Below are 26,986 nucleotides of genomic sequence, written 5' to 3' on the forward strand. Positions count from 1 at the left end.
GTCGGCTCCTTTTCTTATTTCCGCCTACGACGTTGAAATCGTAAGAAATCTGTAAATTTGTCGGGGTTACGTTGGACGTTGCGCTAAAAGGGAAAACGAAAAGGGAAGAAATTTGTCGTCGATATCGTTTCTCGATTTAATTCGCGTTCTATGGAACGGACACCTGTTGTCGGATTGGCGCGAAGCGCAAACCGAGGTTAACCCGTGGTTTGTATTGTGCGTGTTGCAGAGAATGGAACATGAAGGAGACGGGTGCGAGTTGGTAGTAGAAGCGAGACCGCCGTCGTCACCGATGCCACGTCGTTGGTCATCGTCGTTGTCGTCGTCGTCGCCGTCGTCGTCGTTCAGCGTCACCGACATCCTCGTGCTTTCGACGGAAGAAGAAACCGATCGGCATCGGTACTCGTCAACGTTCTGGTCGTTTTCCTTGCCGGATTGGTCCCTATCGTCGTCGGTGCCGTACGAACCTAGCATAGAGAGCTCGACGAGAGCGATCGGTGGTGGCCCGGGTGCTGCCGCCGGGCCGGCGATGCGACGATGAGCTCGTCGAGGGTGTCGGCATCGCCACCACCACCACCACCACCACCATCACCGCCGCCACCGCCATTGACGCTATTACCTTCGGCACTTTACGTCCGTTTCTACTTGCTGCCCTCCGACCGTTGTCATCGTTGCCGGAGGCCTCACCTTCCGGAAAAGTTAACGAGAGTAAAGACCTGGAGGAGAAGGGGGAAGAGGAGGAGAAGGGAGGCGGAGAGAGCCGGTGCTGGACCGACGACGACAACAACGACGACGACGACGACGACGACGACGACGACGACGACGACGACGACGACGACGGCAACGGCGACGGTGACGGCGACGGCGGCGACGACGACGACGGCGACAACGACGGCGACGGCGACGGCGGTGACAACGACGACGACGACGACGACGACGACGACGACGACGACGACGACGAGGACGAGAACAAGAACGACGACGACGACGACGACGCGAGCGACGAGGACGAGGTCGAGGACGAGGACGACGGCGACGTTTCTTCGATTCGTCCTTCGGCCATGGACCTCGAGACGAGGAACGGCACCGGCAACAATGAAGACGACGACGAGTACACCAATATTCACTTTATCGTCGGCGACCGCAGGGAGACGGCCACCTATCGCTCTGACCAGGTTACGGACATGGAGCTGAAGGGTACGTCTTCCTACTCCAGCCTGTTTGTTTCTCCTTCGTTTCTTTTTTTATTTTCTTTTTTCCTCTTTCGTTCCTTCTCGTTCCTTTTCTTCCATTTTAATTCCATATATTTCATCCGATGTTTCAAATACCATCAAACGTCGCCAACTTGAAATTGGCGAGAATTCGATCGTTCGTTGTCGGAACCAATTTCGCGAGTTTGAAGAGTAGTTCTGTTCCTATCGTGAAACGTCCCTTTGATTTTACGTTACACGTACATACTCGTACGTAGGACGGTCTAGAGTAGTAGCGGCAAACGCGTTACGTTTGCACGTACTCGTATTTACTTCGCTCTCGTGCCATGACCTATCGACCGCGCGCTTCTCCTCCCTTTGTACGTACCGTTCTTCGAATATTTGACGAATCGTTTTATCCTCGTCACCTTCTCCGTCTACGGTTCGCGTCGATTCGACGATTTTTTTCCGATTCTCTTTGACAGAGACGACGGAAGGATGCGGAAGAAGGAACGGATTCGTCAAACGTTTCTTCGCTCGGTCGTCATCGATGAGGCGCCTTATATAAGATTATTACGTTAATTAACTCGCACGAATTCTATTCTCTCTCGGCTCGCCTTGGCCGCTAAACTATCTTACGTAGTACTCGGACGCGTAAGACGGAAAGTCACAGGAGCTCGGTCGGCACGGGTTCGTCGTTGCGAATCCGTTACCCGGACTCTCTTTCTCTCTTTTCACGCGGGCCGATCTACCCGACGATTCTAGCTACCGATGTCTAGGTAGAATCTTTAAAGATTACTACGAAAGTTCTCTCGTTTCATCGTAGTATCGATCTTCTCTTCCGCGTCGCGTCGTGGCGCGTCCATCGCGCGTTCGCGAGAATAGCCGTTCGTCTCTCGTGGGTGTAGCAGCAGCCAGGGATAGCGTTATTTAAGAGAACGGTCCTTTAACCACCTGGGAAACTTGTTCGTTTTAGCACCAGCTGTTTTTCGTTGAAAGAGTCGTTTCGAGCCGATGGTTTGTTTCAATTACTCTCGGAGAAAGCAAATTCCCGTAAAAATATGCAATGGATGACCGAGACGAGATATATTTATACTTATAATTATCGTCTCGCGCGTGATTTCCGTAGCGAGAAGGTTGAGAATTTGGAGATGCGAAAGATGGTCCGTTCGATCGTTCGATCCAGGAAAGTCTCGCTTTCGATCGCACGTGCCCGCGGTCGACGCTATTTTTCGTTCAAACGGCGCTTGGGATGGCGGCGTTCGTTACGTCGGACTCTTTCGTAACCGCTCGCGTATCCCGCGTATATGCGTATTTATACGGTTAGCTCGTGCAACAAATGGTAATACCAGGTGGAAGTAAATAGCAGGCGGTGGTAAATATCGATCGAACGAGTACGAGCACGGGTCTACGACAAACTCTCCCGGGCGCTTCTTCGTTAGGAAGTTCTTGAAAATTCATTAATCCTGCTCATTGAATCGAGCTCTATCGAATACCGACGATTTCGCTTTTATTCTCATCTCGCGAGTTCGTCGAGACAAAACTTATTTGCGGGAAATTGTATCGTTTCTCTCTCTCTCTCTCTTTCTCTCTCTCTCTCTCTCTCTCTCTCTCTCTCTCTCTCTCGATGTTCTTTTTTGGAAAGAAAAATATTCTCGCGTCTGAATGAAGGATGATGAGGAACGCGTGCGCGCTCGAAAGAAAAGCGAGAAAAAGAGCATTTACGTTGGCGCGTCCGGCTGCTTTATAAATTACGAATAGTGCTTCTTAACCGTTGGCCGAGCAAGAAATATAATAACGTTTTATAACAACGACGAGTTGTTCCGTTTTGTCAGGAGAGCGCTTTGCGAAGAATAGTCCGATCGGCGAATGAAAGAGAAAAATCGTTAATCGTTACGTCTATCGGGTGGTGTTACGAGGACCGATAGCGTTACGTTAAATTTTCGTTTCGTTTCGTTTCTAAACATTTAACTCGTATTTGCGCAGACGCAATCCAAATGTTCGCGAAACGCGGCTACTTTCCAGAGATTGCTAAATTTGTTACGCGCATGTGGTTCCGGAAAGCAAAGTGCAACGAAAGTACGGGAGCTTCGAGCGGAAATCGAGTGCTAACAAATTATCGACGCTCTCGTTCAGGAATTTCCGGAAATTCCTGTTGGCCATTGCCAACGACCGTGACGTGGAACGTGAAATTCCACTTATTTTCCCTGAAAACTGTAGTCCTTTGAAAGCCGATTTACTAACGAGCCGATCGGTCCAATCGTGATCGGGAAAGGAAGAGCGATTCGTTAGGAGAGGATAAAAAGTGCGTCCAATCTGGTATTCTTGTAGCAATCTATTTTCCGCACGGACGAGTACGTTTTTTAGCAAAATTCATAGCGGACAGTAAAAATGTCCGTACAACGTACGCAAGCCGTTCCTATAATCGTCACGCGCTACCGTGAATTATTCCATTTATTATTACAATGCCGTACCGAGTTAAGGGTAAAACGACGTTCGTAGGGAACGATACTCTCCTCGGCTCCTATCGATTTCATTTCGAACCGATCGGACGGACGGTTAGTAGGTACGTGGTTCATTGGCAACGATCGAAACTCGCGAGGCGATACATTCCGAGTACAATGGCTTCCTGCACCTCGTCCCAATGATATTGGCCTCAACAAAATAATGAATAAATTGAGCGTGGGTCAGAATAAAAATATAATCGTCCGCCGTACGTTCATGATTCACGTTTCATTATCCTATTAGAGCCAATGGACGGGTAGCAGAAGATGGACTCTCCTCTTCCTTCCTCTTGCGGCTTCTGCATCTCCCTTTCTCTCTCTCTCTCTCTCTCTCTCTCTCTCTCTCTCTCTCTCTCTTTCTCTCTCTCTCTCTCTCTCTCTCCTATCCGTCGCGGACGCGTTTATTCTTCGTCGGAGGAACGTTGAGAGAGTAAGATTCGGTCGGTCGTAAAAATCGTCCCGAGAGGCGATCGTTCGCGCGCTTTCGATCGTCGTCGGCAACGTTGGCGGATAAACGCCTTCGAAAAGCAAACGGCCAAAGTGCGAGAACCGCTTTGCGAGTCAATGCGTAGGAATGATCTTTCGTCTTGGCACGCCGTGATCGCAGACAGAAGGGATGCAGGAGATACGGTGGGATAGAGGTGGGTGCGTCTATATTTGCGCGTTATAGCTCCGTTACTTTTTTTTCGATTCGTTTGATTTCGAAGAAATATCCTAAGGTCGAAAAGATCAAAGATCGAGCGTCACGACTAAAAATACGAACTGTACTTAAGAATCAGATAACGTGGCTTTCTCTTATGCTTATAGAGGCCGCTCCTAGTTTTCGAATCAATTAGAGCAGTTTACTTGACAAACGATGAACGCACTCGATGCGAAGTTTACTCTGGCGGAGTTATGATGGTCGAGAGCGACCTTACGACACACAAAGAAGACGCGCAAGCTCGCTCGCCGTCTATTCGTTTGCACGTAACCGAAGACTCCTAGTTCGATTTGTAGGATCGCGCGTCTAACGCGTTTCCTTTTCTTTCTCCTATTTCTGTCGTACTAATCTACGAGTTTTATCGAGGCGAAGTCTCTTTTTCTTCTTCTTCGATTTTTCGATCTTTCGATTTCTCGATCGGAGGCCAACCCCTCGTTTGCTCGCGAAAGTTCGTCACCTTTGCAACTCCCAAGAGGTCACCGTACCTCCGGAGGGTAAAAACTTATTTCGAGTACGGAGACTCGTTTGTTCGCTCTTTCTCTCTCTCTCTCTCTCTCTCTCTCTCTCTCTCTCTCTCTCTCTCGGCACGCGGCAGCCATTCCGAGGGTAGAGTTCGGGCAGGTCGCGCTCTTACTCGTTCGCCAGCTTCTTCTTCGCTCGTCCGTCGTCGCCTTTGTAAAATCGAACCACGTCTTGTCGTCGAGCGTAAATGGGATAAACTTTTCCCAGTTTATAGGCATTTCACCTTTATTACCGTTATCAGCGGCTTCTAGAATTTTCCTTACGAATTTTAGTTTTCCACGATAATGCGAGATAACGTTGAAATTTCTTTTTTACGATCCTTTCGTCGACGAGAATACGACGCAGGTGCGAGAGCAACGGAAAATAATAGAAGCGAAAGGAATTTATAAATGATCCCCGAGGTAACGACGACGTATACGGCGGGATCGTCGAGGAAATTCATTTTTCATCCTAGCACGAAATACTCGAGCGTATAAGAAAGTACGTACGCGTCGGAAGGATCTATGACGAAATAGGATAGGCGCGTATCGTCGATTCTGTCCTAACATTTTTTCCTTTCCTTTCGAAAATCGCGTTCCTTCTCTCTCTCTCTCTCTCTCTCTCTCTCTCTCTCTCTCTCTCTCTCTCTCTCTCTCTCTCTTCTTACGTCTTACCCATCCCATAAAAGTGATCGGAAGTAGATTAATCGTCGAATCTTTTCGGCCACGTTTCAGAACTCTTTAGAAACGCTGCGGAGGCTGGACCTCTGGATATCGTGAAGCTTCGCAAGGGAGATAAGCTCCTGAACATTTCGTGTCACTTGCCGGCAAACACTCCCGACACGCCCTATGTTCTTCAGGTAAGAGAACATCGATTATAATTCGAACGATAATGGAATTTATCGGAGAGAATATCCCTTGTTCGGAATACGGATCGCGCGCACGTGTTGGTAGTTACGTCTATTCGCGTACTAACGTATCGAGTAACGTGCTCGAAGTAATCCAGCTTGCGTCGAACAATTCGGTGCATGCATAATTCGGTTCGGTATAATCCGATTTGATAACAACATCGGCAAATGCGCGGATCGGTTTTGTACCGTTACAAATCGTTCAATGGCCCGCGAATCGTGCACGATAAGCATCGAATCTACGATTACCGACGGACGACGTTCGATGGCGCTCGAGCGCGATAAGTCGTTGAGCATCGATTCGCATCGATTCGTATCGGATCCGTTAATAATCGAATCTAATCCAGGTAGTAGTGCACGATTATACTCGGAGGAGGGGCTAATCGAGGGACCGACGAGCGGGCGAATTTATCGGACTCGTTTGAAAGAAACGTCTCGAACGGTGAGATCTCCCGAGATAAGAAAACGGGGAAGGAATGGGAGGAACGGAGAGGGGTATAAAAGAGAAGAATAGAAATAATGGAAAGAAGGAGGGGGGAGTGTAGGCACGATGAAAGGGAGAGGCGTCGCGCGTGGTAAGAGGGGGGAGGAAGAGCGTGTCGTTGTAAGTGGGCGATATTGTTCAAGGTCGTCGGTGCTCACCCCGCCTCCTCGGGGATGATGGAGCTGGAAGTTTTGCGGGCGCTCGAGAGCCGCGTGGCGACCCTGGAGCGAGAACTGCGCGAGCACCAGGAGGCCGTTTGCGCGTCACCACCGTTGGCACTTCGGGAACTTAAGAGGCAGGTCGACAGCTTCAAGAACAAGCTCGAGACTACCGAGCACCTCAGCTGGCTGGGTGAGTACGTCGACGGGATATCATGGCTCGGCGGATCTTTCGGTCTCGGTCCCCCTCCGGAGCGGAGCTTGGAAGGTTACCGCTTTCTTTTTGCGCTTTTCCTCGAGAATCGAGTACACCGAAGGGTACTCGACGAGGACCGAAGCTCGAACTCTTGAGATTCCTCAACGCCGGCGCATTCGTCGACCCCGTCGAGTAAAGTCTCCGAGTTCCGACTACCTTTCGTATCTCGTATCGTCGCATTTTACTTGTCGAACGGGCAAACGCGCGCGATCGAGCGAACGATCGTTCGGAGAGAGCCCGAGTCGAATGTGTTCGAGCGAAGAGTGTTCGTTCGAAAGCTAGCTCGAGACCATTCCTATCTCGGACGTCTCTCGGACGACAATTCGATATTCAGATTCGATCGGAGAATAGACTTTCTCGGGAAGAACCTCTTTCCAGCCGTCAAACGATTCTGCGATGGTTCGTTCGGATGGGAATAATGGGAGTAATCGGTGTCGGCGGTAGTTTATTCGAGTTTTCCCTGATTGGCTTAACCGATCTTTGTTCCGCTCGGAGATATTCCTGGATCGTCTTGAGCGACGTTGGTGGGGTAACGTTGTCGCAGCACGCAGCTTTGTAATCGCGTCATTTTCAGGTTTCTACAAGCAACTCCCAGAACCCATTTCTTCGGAAGCATGTAGAAGGTTGCAATATCGTCGAAAGAGCGACGGTATAAAGCGCAAAGTGCGAGAAAAGTTCCTCAACATCTGGTAAGTCGACGAACTTGATCGAATTCTCTCTATTTGTTCTTCGACAAAAGCAGATAGGTAGGCGTAGAGTTGGAGGAGTCGATATTTGGCCGCGTTATGCGCGGTACCAGCCACTCGGAGGATTCGAATTTTTCGCGATATATCGATTGATTCGTTATCGCAGACGTCGGACGAGCGTTACGTCGCGGTGCATCGACGAAATCGTGTTCCGTTTAGAGGTGGTCACGGAGATCGAACGTTTGATTGGAATACCACCGGGGAGAGGAGGGTGCATTTGTATTCGAAATAGGTCATCAGTCGCGGTGGCCCAAGACGATTAAGCTCCGGTTATAATCCTATCTATTAAGCGGCAATACGTCCTTGTTTCCAGTTATATCGTCGTCGATCTAAGCCGCGGATGCGGCCGAGTTGCCTATACCAACGCGCGTGATTGGTAATGATCGAGGGCCTACCCGAGATTACGATTTCCACCAGCTACGTGTCTTGTATCATTCGCGCGTTATAAATGTACCAATGTCTATTCGCAAATGACATCTTTCCTTCGAACGCTTCGAGATTATCCCGTTAAAATTGTACGCTTCGGAGAAACGTCAGAGTACCTACGGACGTCGATTTGCGATTACGGAATTCGATTCGACGCGGATATTTCGCAGCTTTCAATCGTTTCAATTTCTAGCGAAATGGAAGAGAATTTTCGCTCCATGCTTGGCGGTGTTATTATTCTCTCTCTCTCTCTCTCTCTCTCTCTCTCTCTCTCTCTCTCTCTCTCTCTCTCTCTCTCTCTCTCTCTCTCTCTCTCGCTCGCTCTCGCCCGCACGTTCAAAGCTTTTCAGCCACCAAATGGAAGTGGCGCGTATACAGAAATTGGAACAAACGTCCAAGTGGACGAGGTCAAAAATATTTTGAAATTCCCTTTTCGACGTTATTTCCTTGTATCGTCGTGCATCATCGTAATGCTTATTCGATTGGACTGGCGTCGTCGTAGAAACGCACGAATACGTTTCGAATCGAATCGAAATTCACGAAGGACGAAGATCTCTCGGATTCGTCGCGCGGCCCGTTAAAAATTTTGGATAGTTGCCAATCTTTTTTTAATGTTGCAGAATTTATGCGCTCGTCTCAAGGACCAAAGCGCGGACGCGTCGTAAAGTTTTAAAAATATGTACGTCTTTGAGAATTTTATTTTCCCCTTTGCAGGCGACAAGAAACGATCATCTCGATTTTCTGCTCGTCGTACGACCTTAAAGGAGCTTTCACTTTTTGCGTTTAGTACGCTTAATCTCTCTGAAAAGCTCCTTTGTATCTCTGATCTCTTGTCAATTCGATGCCTCGTTATCGTCGAGTTTCGCGTAGCTTTTGAAGAAAATATCGAAAGCGATGCTGCGATTTTTGTCACCTCGGTAGAAGGCTTTTTTTCGTTCTTTTCTTTTTTTTTTTTTGAAAAAGTGCACGAAAGCAAGAAACAATCGTTTGGCTAAAACGACCCCGCGGACACGAGAAAGTATCGCAAGCGTTGTACTCGAAAATTGCGTCGAACGACAGTTTCGTTTTTCTTTCACGACCTAACGAGTTTTTAAGTCGAGACTTTTGTCTCGATAGGGAAAGAGGAAAAAAGAAACTCGACCTCGTTGTTTTCCATTTTCCAGCGGGGAATTTACTTTCATACATCGTGCGTTACTTTATGATACGAGTAAAGGAAGATAAAAGAAAAAAAAAAAAAAGGAAATAACAAAACCAAAAAATAGAGGGAGAAGGAGAAACCCGACGTAATAATATCGTAGGAAAGGTTAGCGCGATTGGTTTTTTCTTTGGAAGACCCACCGAAACAATTGTTATCATCTTTCGGAAGTCGACGGAACACCGAGATCGGTCTCCGGGAATTGCGTTCGTTTTAAATGGAAGTCACGTTGATGGAAAATGGTAATTCGAGGAAGCGCGGAACAACTTGGGGAATCTTAAAATAGGAGCTTTCGCGCATATGCATATCTCAGCGATGTCGAGGAATGTGGTTGTTACGTAGCGGCGTGTACGTAGAATCGTCTCTACGTAGCTAGCTACTCTTTGCCGAGATACCCTTTGCCGGCACCGATATACACCGCTTTCGCATCTTTCGCCGGTGTATATCGATTTATGCAGCTTTCGCAAATCTGGCATTCCGCCATGGATCCAATAACGAAGACTTTAGACGCCTCCGTGCAAACCGTCGCACGCCCTTTCGCGTGTTCCTTAATTGATTTTACTTTTACTACGTTAGGTACACACGTCGTAGGTAGGTACCTTCGTTCTTGCGTTTGCTGGTTTAAACTTTGAGACGATTAAAGCGAGATGCGCGACGTAATCGTTGTATTTATAACGTCACGCTATAAGCTCGCCAAGCCGAACGCTTACTTCGAATACTAATAATAGAGAAACTTGTAATACAATTTTTCCCTCAGAGGAAATTTAATCGAGCGGTCTCAAAGCGTCAATAAATTAATTATCGCGGCGGTAACGCGACGAGATTCGTTTCGAGGGTTCGATCGATCGATTCGCGGCCAGTGTTAATTTTTGTTAATAAACCGACCTCGTGTGATTAATGGAATTAACGAGCTCGTAAGGGGGGATTAAAGATCGACGATCGAAGACTGGAAACGTTTTGTTCCGTAATCGGATTCGCTTCGTTCTCTTTCGGACGACGTCTTTTTCGGTATCCCAGCCAGGATACGCGTGCGCGCGTATCCCGTTCTTACAGAAACGTTTATTTAGGGCTCGAAAAGAATTTCTTCGAAAGGAAAAGAGTCGTTTCGTTGGGTTTGCGGAACAACGTGTCCACGTCCTTTCTTCTCTTTTTCTCACGCCCGATGATGTCGGCTATTTCGTAGCTATTGACTCGAAGCTTGGAATTCGACGTAAGAGCAATGGAATCCAATGTCCCTGTAGGTCAGCGATATGGAAAGAACGCGCGGGAGCAGCACGAGAGAAAGTATTTCGTAGGCGATTAAGCTCGGCGAGCCTGCTACTTTATCCGAGATTACCGTCCTACCGTGGGACGTAAATTGAATCCCGAAATGGATGAACCATTCTCATTGACTCGTGGAAAATTCATGTCGTCGCTCGCCTAAAGAATTCATTTTCCCATTGGAGAAACGTACTTCCGCGTAAACGAACGCCGAGGATTTCCAGAAAGAAAAAAGGAAAAGAGAAAAAGGAAGAAAGAAAAAGAATGACTTCTCGTTTCATAATTTCACGTAAATTGCATTACTTCGCGTCGAGGAAAAAAACATCCTATTAAGAATTCTTCGGGTCGAGCCGCATCGAGCGTAAGCTAATCTTGAGAATAATTAACGCTTTTTAAGAGTCGAGTATCCACCTTTACCCAGGACATTATCATTAAGGAGACATTAATTAAATTCGCGACAAGGAATTCTTTTTAACAGAGCTTTACTCTTTTAGCGCTACAAAAGTTGCGCGCGCGCTCGCAGAGATGCACGCACATTGTGGAACGTGGTATTATCGAGCAGCGAACGTAAACACGAGCGATGCAGCTTGAAAAGAGCCAGTAGCATGTACTAAGCTACACTCGATGTGTAAATCCTGCTGTCGGTTCCGGGTCATCAATAATCCGAGGATTTCGAGCTCCCTTTTAACCGTTTACTCTCCCGCACTCGATTCAATACGGTGCATTAGGTAGGGCTCTCGTTTGCCGTAATTCACCAGTGTTTCCTCGTCGATGGTTATCAAGCAAAAGGGTGCTTCGAAGCGTTGCTTCACGGGACAGAAATCCTGCGAGGTCCGACTAAAAAGACGACAAGTTTTCGACGGCAAAGCTTCTTTAGCGAGAATCTCGGGCTTTTCCGAATACGAACGATCTCTTTGATAAAATCGCGTGCGACTTGCGATCTTACCACCTTTTACGAGAATCTAACGGTATCCACGGCCGAACCGTAACGAGGAAGAGAAGCTCCGAAATCGTTTATCGCGCAGCAGATTCTTTGAGAATCGCTAAGAAGGACGACGGATAATAATTGTGAGATAATTGGAGAAGGATTATTTCGGACGCTTTTTATTCCTCCCCTCGTACGAGGAGAACTCGTAGCTGCTGAATTAATTACGAATGAGAAATATGGGCCCAGCTTCCGTGCTCTTTTCGCGACGGATAAAACGAGCTCGCGAGAGAGGAGGGGTGCGCAACTTATCTTTTAATGTCATTAACGAGTCGTCCAGAGGGAACTCGCTCGTGTAATTATTTGCATTGTTTATACACCTACCCGTATAACCGCATACGGCGGCGTTATTGTCACGATAGAGCGGATCGCGTTATTCGTCATGGCGAGCTAAGCTTCTTAGCGCGTTACCGCAAAATGCTATTAAGCCGCCGTTAGCCGACTAATAATCAGATGCGGCGTACCAATAATGGCGACCGTCGCGAGGCGTGCGTTATCACGATGCCGAGGCGATTTCGTGCGCCGACCTAAATTCGGATTGGCAATTAACGCGTAGCTCGTTAACGTCCCTACGAAATGATTTTTTGTCTTTCCTTTCCCGTCCTCGATCGCGAAGACGCGGTGCAACAATGTGGGAGATTTGACGTTCTGATCGTACGATCGTTTCAGCGAGGTGGCCATGTCATCGAACGTTCGGGAATGGCTTCGCTCGCCGGCCTTCGATGCCCGACAATGGGAAGACGAGGAGCTCCTACTGATGCTGCAAACGATGTTCGTCGAGCTCGACCTACCTCAAAAGTTCAACATTCCCTTGTACGTTCTGAGGAACTTCCTTTACGAGGTCTACATAAACTACAACGAGGTGCCGTTCCACAACTTCCGGCACTGTTTCTGCGTCGCGCAAATGGTAAGGATCGATTTAATTCGAGCGAGGAGATCGATTTAAACGAACCGACGATCGTAACGAAGCGATTGCTCGAAACGCAGATGTACGCGATAGCTTGGGCGGTGGATTTGCCGTCGCGGATCGGCAATCTCGAGGTCTTCGTCCTGATCGTCTCCTGCATATGCCACGACCTCGATCATCCGGGCTACAACAACATCTATCAGATAAACGCGCGTACCGAGTTGGCCCTGCGCTACAACGACATCTCGCCCCTGGAGAATCATCACTGTTCGGTGGCCTTTCGCGTCCTAGAGGCTGCCGAGTGCAACATCTTGGCGTCCTTGGACTGTTCGACCTACAGGACGGTGCGCGAAGGCATCATACGATGCATTCTCGCGACCGACATGGCCAGGCATAACGAGATACTCGCCCAGTTCACCGACATCGTGACGGACTTTGATTACGCGAACAGGGCCCACATTAATCTGGTAAGCGTTCGTTCTAGCTCTCCCTCGGTCTCGTAAGACCATACGTCGTCATCCGTCGTCATCATCTCTCGACGACGAAAATTATTCTCGCGGACGGACGAAGGAGTCGCGAGAAACTCTTTAACCGAGTTTGTTTTTACGTAGCTATCGATGATCCTCATAAAGGTCGCCGACATCAGTAACGAGGCACGGCCTATGGAAGTCGCGGAACCGTGGTTGGACAGGCTGCTTCAAGAGTTCTTCAAGCAGAGCGACGCGGAGAAACTCGAAGGGCTTCCAGTAACTCCATTTATGGACCGTGACAAAGTGACAAAACCCTCGTCGCAGTGCAGCTTTATCGGCCTAGTTCTTCTTCCTCTCTTCGAAGCCCTCGGCGAGCTGTTTCCAGAACTTGAGGTAACGGTTGCGGGGAGAAAGAGGGGGAAGAAAGAAAAAAAGAAAAAGAAATCGATGTTCCTCGGGCGATGATCGCCTCCTCTTGCGTGACTATTTGCGTACGTATTACGTGTACAATTCGTCTCTTTGCAGGATCTCATAGTGCGGCCGGTGAGAGAAGCTCTCGAGTATTATCGAAGACTGAACGAGGCGGCGAAGGACGAGCGACATCATCGCAAGAGCGTGGTCGATCTCGGAGAATCGAATCAGTCGTTGGCTCAGATCGGTAACGCGACCAGCTCGACGGCCGCGACCGCGGCTTCTCCGGCGACTGCCGCGTCGGCCTCGGCCTCGGCGTCGGCCTCGGCCTCGGCGTCGGCGTCGGCGTCGGCAACGACGTCGGTCGTTAAGTCTACCTCCTCTCACAGCATGCGCTCCAAACGTTCCGGTGGTACCGTTCACTCGAGATCGCGCTCGACGGAGGAGGACATCACGGAGAATCTGACGCTCGAGGAAGCGGATAACCTCGAGAGTTCGGATCCCGAGACGGCGACCGAGGTCGAGATAAGCGAGAAGACGTTAAAGTTTAAAATCTCGACGGAGGGTACGACGGTCGGATCCGGCTCGCACTCCGGCAGAAAGAGTTATCCCGGTAGTCGAAAGGGCAGCAAGGAGAAGTCCTCCTTGGATTATCACAATTACGAGCTGGCGCGAGCCATGAGGGAGCACGAGCGCGAGCGCGAGCGCGAGCGCGGGCGCGAGAGGGAGAGAGAGAGGAGACGCAGCCGCGGCGAGAACAATCTCGGAAGCAATCTCAGCTCGCCGGTTAGCGCGAGATCGACCGACGGCAGCAGGATCCTCGAGGAACTCGAGCGAGACGATTCCATCTTCTTCGATGGAGGGAACGTCAACAACGAGACGCTGCAGATGGTCGAAGGGAACGGGAACGCGAACGCGATCGGCGGCTGCCGAAAGGAACCTGCCAGAAGGAACGGCTCGAAGCGTCCATCCTCGTCCGGCGTCTGTCGCAAGGACGTACCGATAATTCGACGAGAATCGGTCGTCTCTTTGCGTTGCTCTTGCGACGACAAGTCCTCGAATAATCACAAGTCGCTGCTGTCGCGTTTGAGGAACTTTACGGATCGTTTGAGCATTAGTTTCGACTCCAAAGATTCACCTAGTCCAAGAGCCACGAAATACGTGGCGAAAAGTCTGAATAAAAGCAGTACCGTGAGCACCGGTACTTGCACCGCTATCGCCAGGCGCCGCCAACAGCAACACGATCCCACGAGCCTCGTGTGCAAGCGATGCAATCTCAGGAAAGTGACGACGAGCAAGGAGCACGCCGGAAAGATGCCGACGACGACGCTGCTCGAGTTGTCGAGCGTAGAGAAGAGAGCTATGACATTGCCGAAGGTGAGGAAGACGCAGGATTCCAAGAGCAAGGGTTGGAAGACGGTCTTTGCGAAGGAGAGAAAGTCGTCGGCCTCGTTGGAAGTTTTACCCGGCGAGAACGCGGGCGACGATAGGAGGTCGATCGAATCGAAGCATCGTAGAAATCTGTCGAATCCGGAAGGTAAATGTTCGAAGGGACAAAAGGGTCTCGACGTCGACATCGACATAGGCATAGACATCGACATCGAGTTTAAGGAGATCGAGGTGCGCCCGCCCAGCAGCGTCGGCCAGCAACAACGGAAGAAACCGGAGATCGTCGTTGATCCGGATAGCTCGTCGCCTCGCGGATTCGACGACGCCGAGGACATGGGAAAAATCGAGATCAGACGGAGCTCCGCCAGCATGGAGGACATATCGAAGATCACCAAGCAAACCGAGACCGTTCTCTTGGGCTCGTTGGAGGCGAAAAAGGCGGAGGACCTTCAGCACACGGGTAGTTTGGACTCGATGCTTTGCAAGGAGTCGGTAAAGGCGAGCAAAAAGACGAACGCTTTCTCGTCGCCTGCCGCCTCGAAAAAGTCGTCGCCGGGTCTCTTTTCGCGTTTCAAGTCCGGCATGAGCATCGACAGCACGAGGAGCAACAGCAACAGCGGTTCGTTGCACGATCAGGGCTCGCAACACTCTCAGACCGGCTGGATTTCGTCCTTGACAGCGAGTTTCCGGCCAAAGAGACAAACCACGAGCGAGGTACCGTCCTCGTCGTCGCCGGCCGCCCAGTCGCAGAAATCCCAGAGCCGCGAGGAGATCAAGTGATACGTCCTTCGCGTCGATCGACAAGCCGAGAGAGATGGATCTTCCGATACGTCGCGTCGAGAATGGTGGGCCCGACAGCCGTTCTGCTGCAACAGCTAATTCTAGCGCGACTCAGCGACGAGCTCGGAAGTATCTTAATTCGGCTCGCGATCGAGCGCGAATTCGATTTGCCAAATCGCTACCAAATTTTTCCCAGGAGTTCCAGCGATCGCGCTTCGACCATGGAATCGACCAAATTTATAACGAGACTTTCAAATTCCTTGGATTTCAGTGTAGCGTCTCATTCTCCCGCTGCTGTACGTGACTTCCTACGTCGAATCGCGCCACGCGATTATTTTCCTCCTTTCTTCCTTTTATCTTATATTTGCTCCTTTTCTTTCGTTTGGAAAAAAAAAAAGAAAAAAATAATAGTTTTTACTTTATTTATTGTCGAATCATGGCACAGCCTAACGAGTAAATGTCAATGTTGTTCGTTGAATAGATGCGCGTATATACCTATATACATATATATACATATATATGAATATACGGAAAGGGGGTAAGCCGTAAGAAGGTGTATTCGTCTCGTTCGACATCGGACAACACATCGTGTACGCATACGTGTGTCGCTTAAGCGCGTTTTACGCATGTGTGCAGCTATCTGTGTACATATAAGACACGTCACACACAACAAGTTTATATATGTATATATACATAGGATATGCTAGTTAGATAGAGAAAAGAAATGTCGATTCGTAGACGGATCGATTCTTGCGCGTATGATCCAAAAACGAACGAGAGATAATAGGTACGAGATAGATGGGTATACCTGGATACCTAGCGGTAACGAGAAAGACGCAGCCTAATTGTCTTTCTCGTTCGATCGACCGCTCGATCCCTCGACGTTTTGTTGCTCGGAGAAAAACGCGCCTTTTCATCTTCGATTTTTATCTACGTTTACTTTTTTCCTGCTTTCCTTTTTTTTAGATGTTTATATTTTTATACTATTACATCGGCGTGTCCGTAAGCGATTAAGAAACCGCACGTATTGTTGAACTCTAGTCTTATATTATCGTTTTAGAGAGATTAAGAGAGAGAGAGAGAGTGAGTGAGAGTAAGAGTGAGAGGGGGAATTAGGGTATTTTTTAGTTTCTTAATTTTTTCCCCCTTGTTTCTTTTTTCTTTTCTTTTTTATTTTTGTTCTTTTTTTTTTAACAACGACCGTAGCTTTATTCTTTAGGGTAGAATTACCCTTGGACTTTAACGATCTCAACGATCGTTTTGCGTTAACGCGCCTAACGTTCCTTTCAACCCTTTTCCTTCCGTTGCGTCGAGGAAAAAGGCTCGTTAAGTTTTATCGAAGGAAAATAGTCGAGAAATCAAATGAATGCGAGGAGCAATGTCTACGAGTTGACTCTAACGATCTTTTTAAATTTCGAGGTACGCCTCTCCATCGAATCAAAAATCGTAACTTTCAGGAAATGCTAAACAAATGTCGTGTTCTACTTGTGTATGTCGATTCGTCGATCGTCTGTCTGTCTGTCTGTCTGTCTCTTTCGAATATAAATGTGCAAACTTCGTTTAGATGTATGAACTTTTATCCTAAAGATTGCAAGTAAAAAAGGATTACCTTTTATATCGGTATATGTTGGCAATTCGGAGGGATTCTAAATCGTAGAATGAGAATTGGGAGGAACGAGTGTGCTACGTCGTCCGTTCAGAGAGAGAGAGAGAGAGAGAGAGAGAGAGAGAGAGAGAGAGAGAGAGAGAGAGAGAGAGAGAGAGAGGGAGAGAGTGAAAGTCGCGTAAAGTAAATGTATAGACTATATATGATCAATTATCAAACACTATCTGTGCCTGACCTACGTATTTATTTGTCACTTTCCTACTTAGTAATTTTACCTCTTACCCTCTTCTCATAAGGCCGAATAAACGCGGGCCAATTTTTCTAACGATACTGGCGAAGAAAAAGAGAAGATTTTTAATCTAGCCGGACAATCAATATCGCTCGATAGAATTCCAAACGGATGCGAACGAACGTTCGAAGCGTCCTACGATTTCATTTAAAAACCGAAAGACGTACGAACGATAAGAACGCGTTTATCATCCGCGAAAATCGAACATCAAACGAAAATTTGAAATATATTTTTAAATGTCCACTTTAATACTAATGCTTTTTTATCGGTTAGTATATATAAATTAGAGTCGATCGAATAGCGGATAAATTCCTCGATCGCGCATATAAATGCGCGATATGTATGAAGAGGAAGAGAGAAGAAGGAGGGAAAGTGAGAGCAGCGATCAAAAAGTTGAAACTTTGAAATCGATATCAAATGGGCCAAGCGGGTCGCAACCTCGCGACACCGCCCTCACTTGTCAATTCGTTATTAACTCGCACTAACGTGTCCTTCTCATATTTCAATTACCATTGTCAATTACGGGGTACAACCAATCGATCTCTGTCATAGTTTCTCTTATCTCCAAAGAGAATTTACTTTAGTGTCGTGAAATATAAAAATCCTATTAAAAGCGCACCGTCGAGTCCGTTCCTCCTCTGGCATGCGTCGATCCTATCGAACGATACGACAAACTTATCCGTACGCCCGTTCGTCGTCTTTCCCAATCCATAGATTAACGAACGAGATTCGTAAAGTAAAGATTAAAATCGTATTCGCGTCTCAGAAAAAGATTGCACGAACTGACCCTACGTCGTATATAAGAAAAGAGTAATTAAGTATACAAATGAATGAAAAAAAGAAAAAAGAAAAAAAAAACATATATGTATATATATATATGAATATAATTCCACGTACGGATAGAAATGTATTTAGCTTAGGTACGAGACTTTATGGAGAGAGACTTCGAGGAGAGATGGAAAAAAGAAATAAAAAAGGATACCGTTAATTTAAGCTCGCGGGCGAGTCACTACTGCGATAGTCTAACGATGTAATGATGTATAATGGTGTGTGTAGGAGATGTAATGGAAAAAAAAAAAAAAAAAAAGAAAAGAAACACAGCACGATAAAAAAGAATCTCCGCTTCGCGGAAAATTCTTAAAAATAAATCGTTGATTTATTGCTCGATCACGGCGATGAACTTCGATTCGTGTTGATAGATTTAATTCGATAGTCGTTTAATGAATTTCGCCCTTGTGCCAATGAATGTAAACACAAAGACACGAACGATCGTTCGTTCTCTCGTCGAATAAAATGTTCTAAATTAAAATTGAGCCTTTCGGCTGATAATTCGATCGTATGCGAAAAAATGTTTGACGATTGTTGCAGATCGCAGCTTTGCGTTGATACGACGTTTAGAGAGAGAGAGAGAGAGAGAGAGAGAGAGAGAGAGAGAGAGAGAGAGAGAGAGAGAGAGAGAGAGAGAGAGAGAGAGAGATAATGAAACGAAAGAACGATGTATTATCGTCTCACGTATACACGCATACACGCGCGCGCGCGCTCACACACACGCACACGCCCATACACATACACATACGTAGAAAAACAGAATGAGAACGAGGCGAATAAAGTATATACGATGATACTACTGTCGATTACGTGGTACTTATCTACTATTCATTTAATTCCAAGATGTAATAATATCAATGTTATTAACCAGATGACCCGTGATCGATATCTATGCTTATCGATCGATAAGATCGGTCTTCTTTGTAAATGTAATTGAACGAATGAGACAAAACGAAGAAAAAGGAAATATTGCGAACGATCGAGTCGAGTTAAAAATAATTTTTTCTCGCTCGTATCTTAAATCGATATTATTTCAATAGAAAAAAACGCTGTTCCCATCGATCGAAAGAAATTTGTCTCATCGTTCGCATACGTTACGCATAGGTTCGGAAGAGATTTGGAAGAGAAGTGGAGGCGAGAAAGAGTAAAGAAAAATTGTTCCTTTATTGTCTTTCTAAAGACACGAATTGTAAATTACATAGGCGAAATAATATAAAGGTCGTAGTAGAAATTAAGCGAGTAAAGTAGAAATACGTTCAAGCGACATTTTGGACGTATTTACGAACGTTCAGTCGTATACCGTCCAAAGACGTGGTCGTTAAGCCTTTCGGATCGAAACGCATCGGTATGGTAGTACTTTCGGACGGAGTGTATTCGTATCCCTTGAGTAAATGTATCAAGCCCAGTTTGGCCTGCAAAAGTCCAATGCGAGTCCCTGAAACGAAAACGAAAAGAATATGCAAAAGGGAATGGACAAACGCGTGTATCGTCCTAAAGTAATTAAAAGCATCGTTCTTACCTATACAAACGTGGGGTCCTTCGCCAAAGGGGAAATAAACGTAACTCTGTATGTTCCTCTTGTTTACCTCGTTGAATCTTTCGGGATCGAATTTATCCGGATTAGGGAAGTATTGGGGATCGTAATGCATTCCGGTCATCGATATCATAATAGGAGTACCCTTTTCGATGATCAGATCGGAATTAGGTACCTTGTAATCTTGAATGGCGACGCGATCCAAAAATCCCAACGGTGGATACTTTCGTAGCGTTTCCGAGACGACCATGTCCAAATACGGTAAAGCGATGACCTAAAACGTCGGTCGGTTCAAGGAAGGAAGTGAAAAAAACGCGTTGCATCATCTTCCCGAGAAGACTTTTTGCGTCCGGGCGCCATCGTGCGACGCGACTTTATTTATGTAATGCGATGCGATTACATAAAACGAAAACATCCTCGAGTCGATCGACGGTATCATATCTTACCAGTTTTTCTAGCGACCTTAATATTATTACGCTCTCGCGTAACGAGAGGTATCAATTAAACGTTATTATGACGAATTATAGTCGTAGCGGTTGATTACCGTGTCATAGTTGAGTTTTCCGTCGTTTTTGTCGAGAGCGCCTAGAATTTCTTGCCTGAGTCTCGTCTGGAGATCGGGTTGAAGAGCCAACTCGTAAACGGCGAAGGACATAACCGTCGAGGATGTCTCGAAGCCACCCGAGAAGAAGATGGCCGTTTGAGCGACCAAATCGTCACCATCGAATTCTGAGACGTAGAGGAGAAACGTTTCAAGCCCGTTAATTATCTCGCGTTGGCGCGATCCACCGAACGATCGAATTTACTTACTAAATCCGCCGAGATCCTCCGAGCCGTAAGTCTTCCTCAATTCGATCAGCAGATCGATCAGGTCGTTTCTCTTAGTACCGGAGGCTATGCGCTCGTTGATAACCTCCCAAAAGATGCCACGGAGAAAGTTGCTGACTTCTCTCCCGAAGAATTTGGCGCGTATTGTTTTGACGATGCCCGGCATGAAGAATATCGACATCAACTCGAAGCCACGACCGATGTCGTAGTCGAATATTTTGTGGCCGAATTTACGAAATTCGGCATCCGGATTGCTTAGGGAATTAGCCCGAAGGCCGAAGGCGGTGGTGCCGATTAGATCGGTGGTAAATTTCGCGCACACATCCTTCATCTCCATGTCCTTTCCTTTACCTGCGGAGACGTTAGCTCCGTGATTATAATTCGTTCGTCGAAAAGCGATAAAATATCCTACCTTCCAGTCCTGCGGAATCGAGATATCTGTCGAGATCGTTGCCGATCTCGATCATCAGCTCGAACATCTTCTTCAATTTGCCGGACGTAAAGATCGGAGTGAGTTTCGCCCTTAGAATTTTCCAGCCGGGATTTTTCATCATGAACAGATTGGCATAGCCCAAACGATCGTTCACGTCCGAGCATGCGTATCTGTCCGAGAAATAATTGAAATCTTTGACGAGAACGTGCTTCACCAAGTCGGGATCGCGTATCAGGATGAAGGGCTTGTCGAATATGTAGAAACCCATATAGGGTAATCCCTTGGATCGCTCGTAGAGCTCCTGGACGAACTCCCACGAAGATTTTTTCATGAAGATGCAATCCCAAAAATTGCCGATAAACGGCAACGGCGGGATCTCCATTATACCGCGTTTCTGCCAATACTTGAATTTTCTCGTCGTATAGAGGTAAGCGAGTATCCAAAAGGCGAAGAACAGTAGGATACCGTCGAGGCCCCAGTACGCCGTTAGTACCGCCATTCCTTTCGACTCGACCTTATCACGATTCGAAATAATATCACCGACTACGCTATATCTTAAATACCTAATCCACTTTCCTCTTCCTTCGAAACGTTTGTTCTCGTAAAACGTTAGCTCTCGTTGCAATCGGAGCGAATTGTCCTCCTAAGAAACGGAAAATCAAAGTCTTTGCCGTCTTGCCGTCGAACTTGTATTTATGAACTCGCATAATATCCCTCCCGACAATTCATCCTCCAATAGCGTGACTCGCGTTGTTATGTCATGGCATGTGCGTGATAATATACTCTCGTCTCTCGGCAGACGCTTCACACTTTCCGTTTGGATTCTAAAAAATAATTCGGTCTCGCATCGCGTTATCTCGTTCACCAAATACAAGTGTCTCGTTCGATCGGATATACATGAGTACGTCGCAAGGACCACAAACTCCGATTTCATTCCGCTAATCATATCGTACCGATTTTTCGATTCGTACTATTAACATGCGCAATTTTTGCGAGCACGCTCGATCATTGAGCAAAACGAGGGGCGCTTCGATTTAATTCACCTCATTCATTTCAATTCATTTTACTTCGACTATAAAATCTCGAGATCGCGTGGAATCTTTAACGTCGCATTTTTGCGATAAAACTGCGGATTCTCTTATCCTTCGCTTCGTTCGTTTCTCCGTCTTATTCTTTGACCAGAACAAATGGCCGATGTTGGCTATCGCTACCGCCACGAGTAATTATTAACAAATAGATTAATACTCGTTAAAGGAGAATGTTATTAAATGGGATACCGTCGAGAGTGCTCCATCATACTTCGCACGCTCCTTGCGATACACGACAAAATTGCATAGCAACGTTCTTTCTTCGTAGTTTACGTGATTATACGTTATCTCTCGATGCTGACGTTGTCGGGGAAAGAGTAGCGTGTCGAAGCTTGCGGAATCGTCTTGTTGAATCGTTCGTTCCTCGGTCATTGTCAATCGTCTAAGGACGGTCGTGAAGGAGATTCGGAAATGGCTCGAAGCGGCAAAAGTAACGACTCGTCGAATATATAAATTTTGTGTTCGTACTTTTGGTACACGTAGACCATATATAGGATAGGGGCGAAGATCGTAATATGAGAAAAAAAGGATAAAGGAAGCGGATCGATCGATCGCGAGTTTGCTCGTGTTTAGATAGAATCCTTCCAACGGCGTAATGGCTAATCCAAACGCATAGGTATCTTCTCGCCTTCTCGCACGGCGAAACTCGGTACCTTCTTAACATTTGTACAAGGCCGTATTTCGATTCCAAAAGGCCAAGCCGAAACCCTGAAAGAGATCCAACATCGAACGTCGGAGAGTCGAGTAGAAAACGGTTAGAGAAAGGCGACTACTTGAAAGGCAAAACGCGTCAGGAAAAAAGTCCGCGCTTACCTATTCACGTGCGGGAGCCTTCGTCGAACGTCAGATAGGTGTACGGTATTATATTTTGTTTATTCCCTTCGCTGAATCTTTTGGGATCGTAGTCGTGCGGTTCGGGAAAGTATCGTGGCTCGTAATGTAGTCCCATGTTGGATATGTAAACTGGCGTCCCTTTTTCTAAGGTTATCTCGTGACCCGGTACCTTGTAATAGTCGGCAGTAATTCGTTCGATGAACGAAAATAGAATCTCCGAAACGACCATATTTAGATAAGGCAAGGAGGAAACCTTCGAACGGATCGAACAAAATGAGAGATCAAATTAGAAAACGAGAAATTGGTTCGTCGAATTGGCGTGTGATTCGTTGCGAGCTCCTTACCAACTCGTAGGTAATTTTGTCGTCGTTGCTTTGGAGAGCCTCGAGAATTTCCTTTCTGAGCCTCTTTTGTATTTCGGGATGCAGGGCGAGCTCGTGCAGCGAGAAGGCCAAAGTCGTCGTCGACGTTTCGAAGCCGCCGGTGAAGAAGACGACCGACCGGCTGGGTCGCCAAATCGTCCCCCCTCGAATTCTAAACGAGAACGACTCGTGACGAGGGATTACGATTACGGTATCATATTCCGTACTTACTAAATCCAGCAAAGTCCTGCCCCTCGTAATTCGTTTTCAACTCGATAAGAAGATCGATCAGGTCGTTCTTCTTCGTTCCCGAATTTATCCTATGTTCGACGTTCTTCTAGAAAATCCTGCAAAGGTAATCACAATTCTCTTTCCCGAAGAAATTCGGCCGTACCAGTTTTATCAACGACGGCATCAGGAACATGGTAAGAATCTCGAAGCCGCGACTCCAAGTGAAATCGAATATCTTTTTACCGCATAGTCGAAAATCCGCGTTCGGATCGTTCGGCGAGTTGGCTTTCAAACCGTAAGCCGTGATACCGATCGGATCGCTCGTGAATTTGGCGGCGATATCCTTGACGTCGATCGTTTTCCCTTTGCCTGTAATCGAAAGCGAACGAATTTATACGTCGATCGTCGCAAATATAGTCTCACGGATTCGTTCGGCCTTCCAAAGACGGAGATTCTAAATGCGAGTGGAGAGATCGTCATCGATGCGGAGCATCAAGTCGAACATATTCTTCGATCTACCACTCGTGAAGAATATACTGGTGCGTTAACTTCGTTCGAAGAAATTTCTATGCCCGGTTTTTTATCGCGAAGAGATTCGCCCAACCGTGTCTATCTTCGATATTCGTTCTAGAGTACTTGTCGGCGAAATAGTCAAAGTCTTTAACGAGAACGTGCTTGACGAGCTCGAGATCGCGAATCGAAAAGAAGGGTTTATCGAAAATATAAAAACTCATGTAGGGTAATCCGTTCGACGCGTCCTACAGATGTTTCATGAATTCACCGGGACATTTTTTCATGAGAAAGCAATCGGCAAAAATGGGATAGGCTTTATTTCCACGACGTTGCGTCTTCTCCAATAACCGAATCTTCTCGTCGCATAGAGACGAATCGTCGTGGTCGCGAAGCACGAGAGATCGATCGTACCACCGAGAAACCAATAGCCATTGATAAGCGCCATTACTGCGGAAAATTTGCGAGATATAAAGTCGACGCGGACTTTATTCGTTCGTTCGAGAAATATATAATATATTGGGAGGAACCGTTATCGAACAACACCGTTGCGTCTTCCTCGAGACGATACAAACGAAGAGATCTCGGACGCGCGAAAAAGAATCACCTAAAGCTTTCTCTTGTAACTGTTTTCAATTCGCTTACTGCCACGCTGACTTACGGTACTAAGCTTTACGATACGACTGACACCGTTAATATCATTCTGGACGCGTGCAGCTACATTATCTTCGTCTCGTTATACTTCGACCCTCTACTATCGAATATTATCTATATGTTTTTATTATATTTTTTTAATACTACATTTTTGTCAAGGAAGATGCATTTTTTCGACGTTGTTTCACTCGCTAAATTTCGATCGTTCGTTGCTTGGAAGAATGGATACGCGCGCACGCGCACGCATATAATAAGAGGCTTTCTTTCTTACGTCGAACGCAAAGGAAATATAATGATCGCGAAAGTTAAGTTTTCTTTAACGTTATACGTCGGAGGATATTTCGTTGGACCTTTGACGTAATAGCTCGATAAAGGACGAACCGCCGCCGTTTGCCGGTAGAAGATGTTCTCTAGGGGATATTTAGGCGAGTTTAGTAATTTCGTTCGACGACGGTGAGAGTGCGTGCGGATCATCATTCGTCACGAAATGTGTCGTGTCACGTATACGCGGAATATCGAAACGCGCACGTCCTTTCGTTCCTCTACCGATCTCGCGATGATTTCAGAACGCTCTACTATTTTTTATATCCTTCTTATTTATTTGCATTTATATAACGTCAGATATATAAGATAGTTTTTCTCAATCCCAAAAAATGTATCAGCATCGGGAAAACCTTCCCATTTGAAATTTTCTATCCATGCGAGAGAGCAGTTCTTTTATTCTAGTAAAAACTAAATTTGTAACGATAAAAAGAACCGGACGTTAATTAGTATTATAAATTACATTATATTACAAAAATATCGAGATATTGTTCCGGCGAAGGAAATAACAAACTCGTAAATTGATATTTATAGATTTATCGTAAAATGTAATGACCTTTGATAGCAAGCGATGATTTTATAACGTTGGGCAAAAGAAAAGAAGTAAAAAATCGTTCTTTAGCCCCGTTAAGTCGCATTAGCTACGTCGTAATAGTTGGTAAAATTGTTATTTCCAAACGCGAGAAAAGAAGAGAAAAATCTTAGACGCGGTAATTTCATGTCTCACGACGTATCGTGACGGATCGACTAATCACGCAAGGTTAAACTTTGTTTCGTCGAATATCTATCTGGTAGTTAACTACTTCTCTCTCTCTCTCTCTCTCTCTCTGCCTCTCTCTCTTCTAGCTTTCCACCAATCGGTACAATGTCCGCGATAATATAAGTTAGTTTGTTGCGATCCTCGGGTCACGTAACGTCATGTTACGAGCTTAGCGTTTTTCTCGCACGCGAACTCTCGAGAGTTCGAATCTTAAGGTCTATGAAAATTTTCTCTTAGTTTTCTTCGAAAGAAGAATCACTGACGTAGGCGTATACGGACGCGTGTGTATCTTACGCATGCAGGCAGTATCTTCCATCGTCCGATTATTTAGCAAATCTCTTTCTCGTGTAACGCCGCAAAACGGAAGGCTTACACGCGAGCTCGCGAGAATGCTCCTTCGTGACGATCCTGGCCGCGGGCCGAGGATAATGAAGGAGAGTATACATTGTAGGAAATCGTACGGATAATCGTCTCGTGTATTCAACGGGAGAATTCGCGTAGAAAGAAAAGGCCGACGGGAGCGTAGCGAGGGCATTGTAAGCGAATTGCTCCAGCAATTTGTTAAACTTTATTATTTCTCGATAATGATCGTTAAAGTAATAATTGCCCTTTGACCTCGTACCTTCGTCAACGATCAACGAAAGAACGCGCCTAATGTTCGAGGATATCGCTCGAAAAGATGTTACTTCGATTCGAATTACGCGGGCTCGATGGGTCGGTAAACCAGCGCTGTTTGATACCGAACGTCGATAATTACGCACGGAAGAGGAGGCTCGCGCCGCGTGTCGGTGTTTTCGAAACCGAAAAGAAAGGGTTCCTTCGGAGTCCGTCAGATGGCAAATGCGTGGCGCGATTTTTAAACGAGATTCGAACGTTCGTAGCAGATAATAAGAAATTTTAACTCTACGTTCGTTCGCTCGCGACGAACGCAATCGTAAATTTCTTACGAAGCGTTATCTCTTTAAAGGTCGAACACAGAACCGGGACAGATAGTTCCGACGGGTACTTTGCGCTCTCTTCGATTTTCCTCCCTCGGCGCGACGACGAAGAGCGGATTGTGAGGTATCGCGTCGGTCGGCCGATCGGTCGGTCGCCTCATGAATTAGACATCGAACGAGTTAGTTAATGAAACTTTTCCCGAACCATTACGTCTAATAATAGAGCGGATCGTGGCGTAGCGGAGCGTAATGAAAAAAGGGACGCTCGCGCGTTCCTCCCTTCTTCCTCGTTTTTGCCAAGATATAACCAACTTGCCGGGGAGGGAGAGAAAGAGAGAACATTGTTTCGATTACATAATACGCGTATTAGTCCGACTGGGTACTCGAGTTTCGTCGCGACGACTATTCGATCGTCAAACTCCGGCAGACGCAACGCAGACGAAAGAAGAGCATTCGAGATGGAGGAACAGGGAGAGGAGGAGCTCTCCCGATGGTGCTCGA

At 46.7% G+C, this 26,986-nt stretch overlaps 2 protein-coding genes and 1 pseudogene across 3 annotated transcripts; 1 reads left to right on the forward strand and 2 right to left on the reverse strand.

Moving 5' to 3' along the window:
* Positions 1–955: 955 nt before the first annotated feature.
* Positions 956–18,621, forward strand: LOC122636267 (high affinity cGMP-specific 3',5'-cyclic phosphodiesterase 9A). Of its 2 annotated transcripts, none has more exons than XM_043827298.1 (8): positions 956–1,197; positions 5,630–5,754; positions 6,430–6,637; positions 7,275–7,389; positions 11,982–12,219; positions 12,300–12,686; positions 12,831–13,082; positions 13,215–18,621. In XM_043827298.1, exons 1-8 carry the CDS (start codon positions 1,062–1,064, stop codon positions 15,267–15,269), a joined length of 3,516 nt encoding a protein of 1,171 aa, XP_043683233.1. In that variant the 5' UTR covers positions 956–1,061; the 3' UTR covers positions 15,270–18,621. The 2 variants fall into 2 exon arrangements, with proteins under 2 accessions (XP_043683233.1, XP_043683235.1); XM_043827300.1 differs by lacking the exon at positions 956–1,197 and adding an exon at positions 4,114–4,335.
* A 516-nt stretch (positions 18,622–19,137) lies between these two features.
* Positions 19,138–21,288, reverse strand: LOC122636271 (cytochrome P450 6k1-like). Its single transcript, XM_043827314.1, has 5 exons — positions 20,767–21,288; positions 20,337–20,705; positions 20,071–20,255; positions 19,512–19,800; positions 19,138–19,427 (listed from the first exon to the last, which is right to left on the reverse strand). Exons 1-5 carry the CDS (start codon positions 21,284–21,286, stop codon positions 19,249–19,251), a joined length of 1,542 nt encoding a protein of 513 aa, XP_043683249.1. The 5' UTR covers positions 21,287–21,288; the 3' UTR covers positions 19,138–19,248.
* A 961-nt stretch (positions 21,289–22,249) lies between these two features.
* On the reverse strand, positions 22,250–24,360 carry LOC122636389 (annotated as a pseudogene).
* Positions 24,361–26,986: the final 2,626 nt, after the last annotated feature.

This window comes from Vespula pensylvanica, chromosome 21, assembly GCF_014466175.1.
Source record: "Vespula pensylvanica isolate Volc-1 chromosome 21, ASM1446617v1, whole genome shotgun sequence".
Classification (NCBI taxonomy): Eukaryota; Metazoa; Arthropoda; class Insecta; order Hymenoptera; family Vespidae; genus Vespula; species Vespula pensylvanica.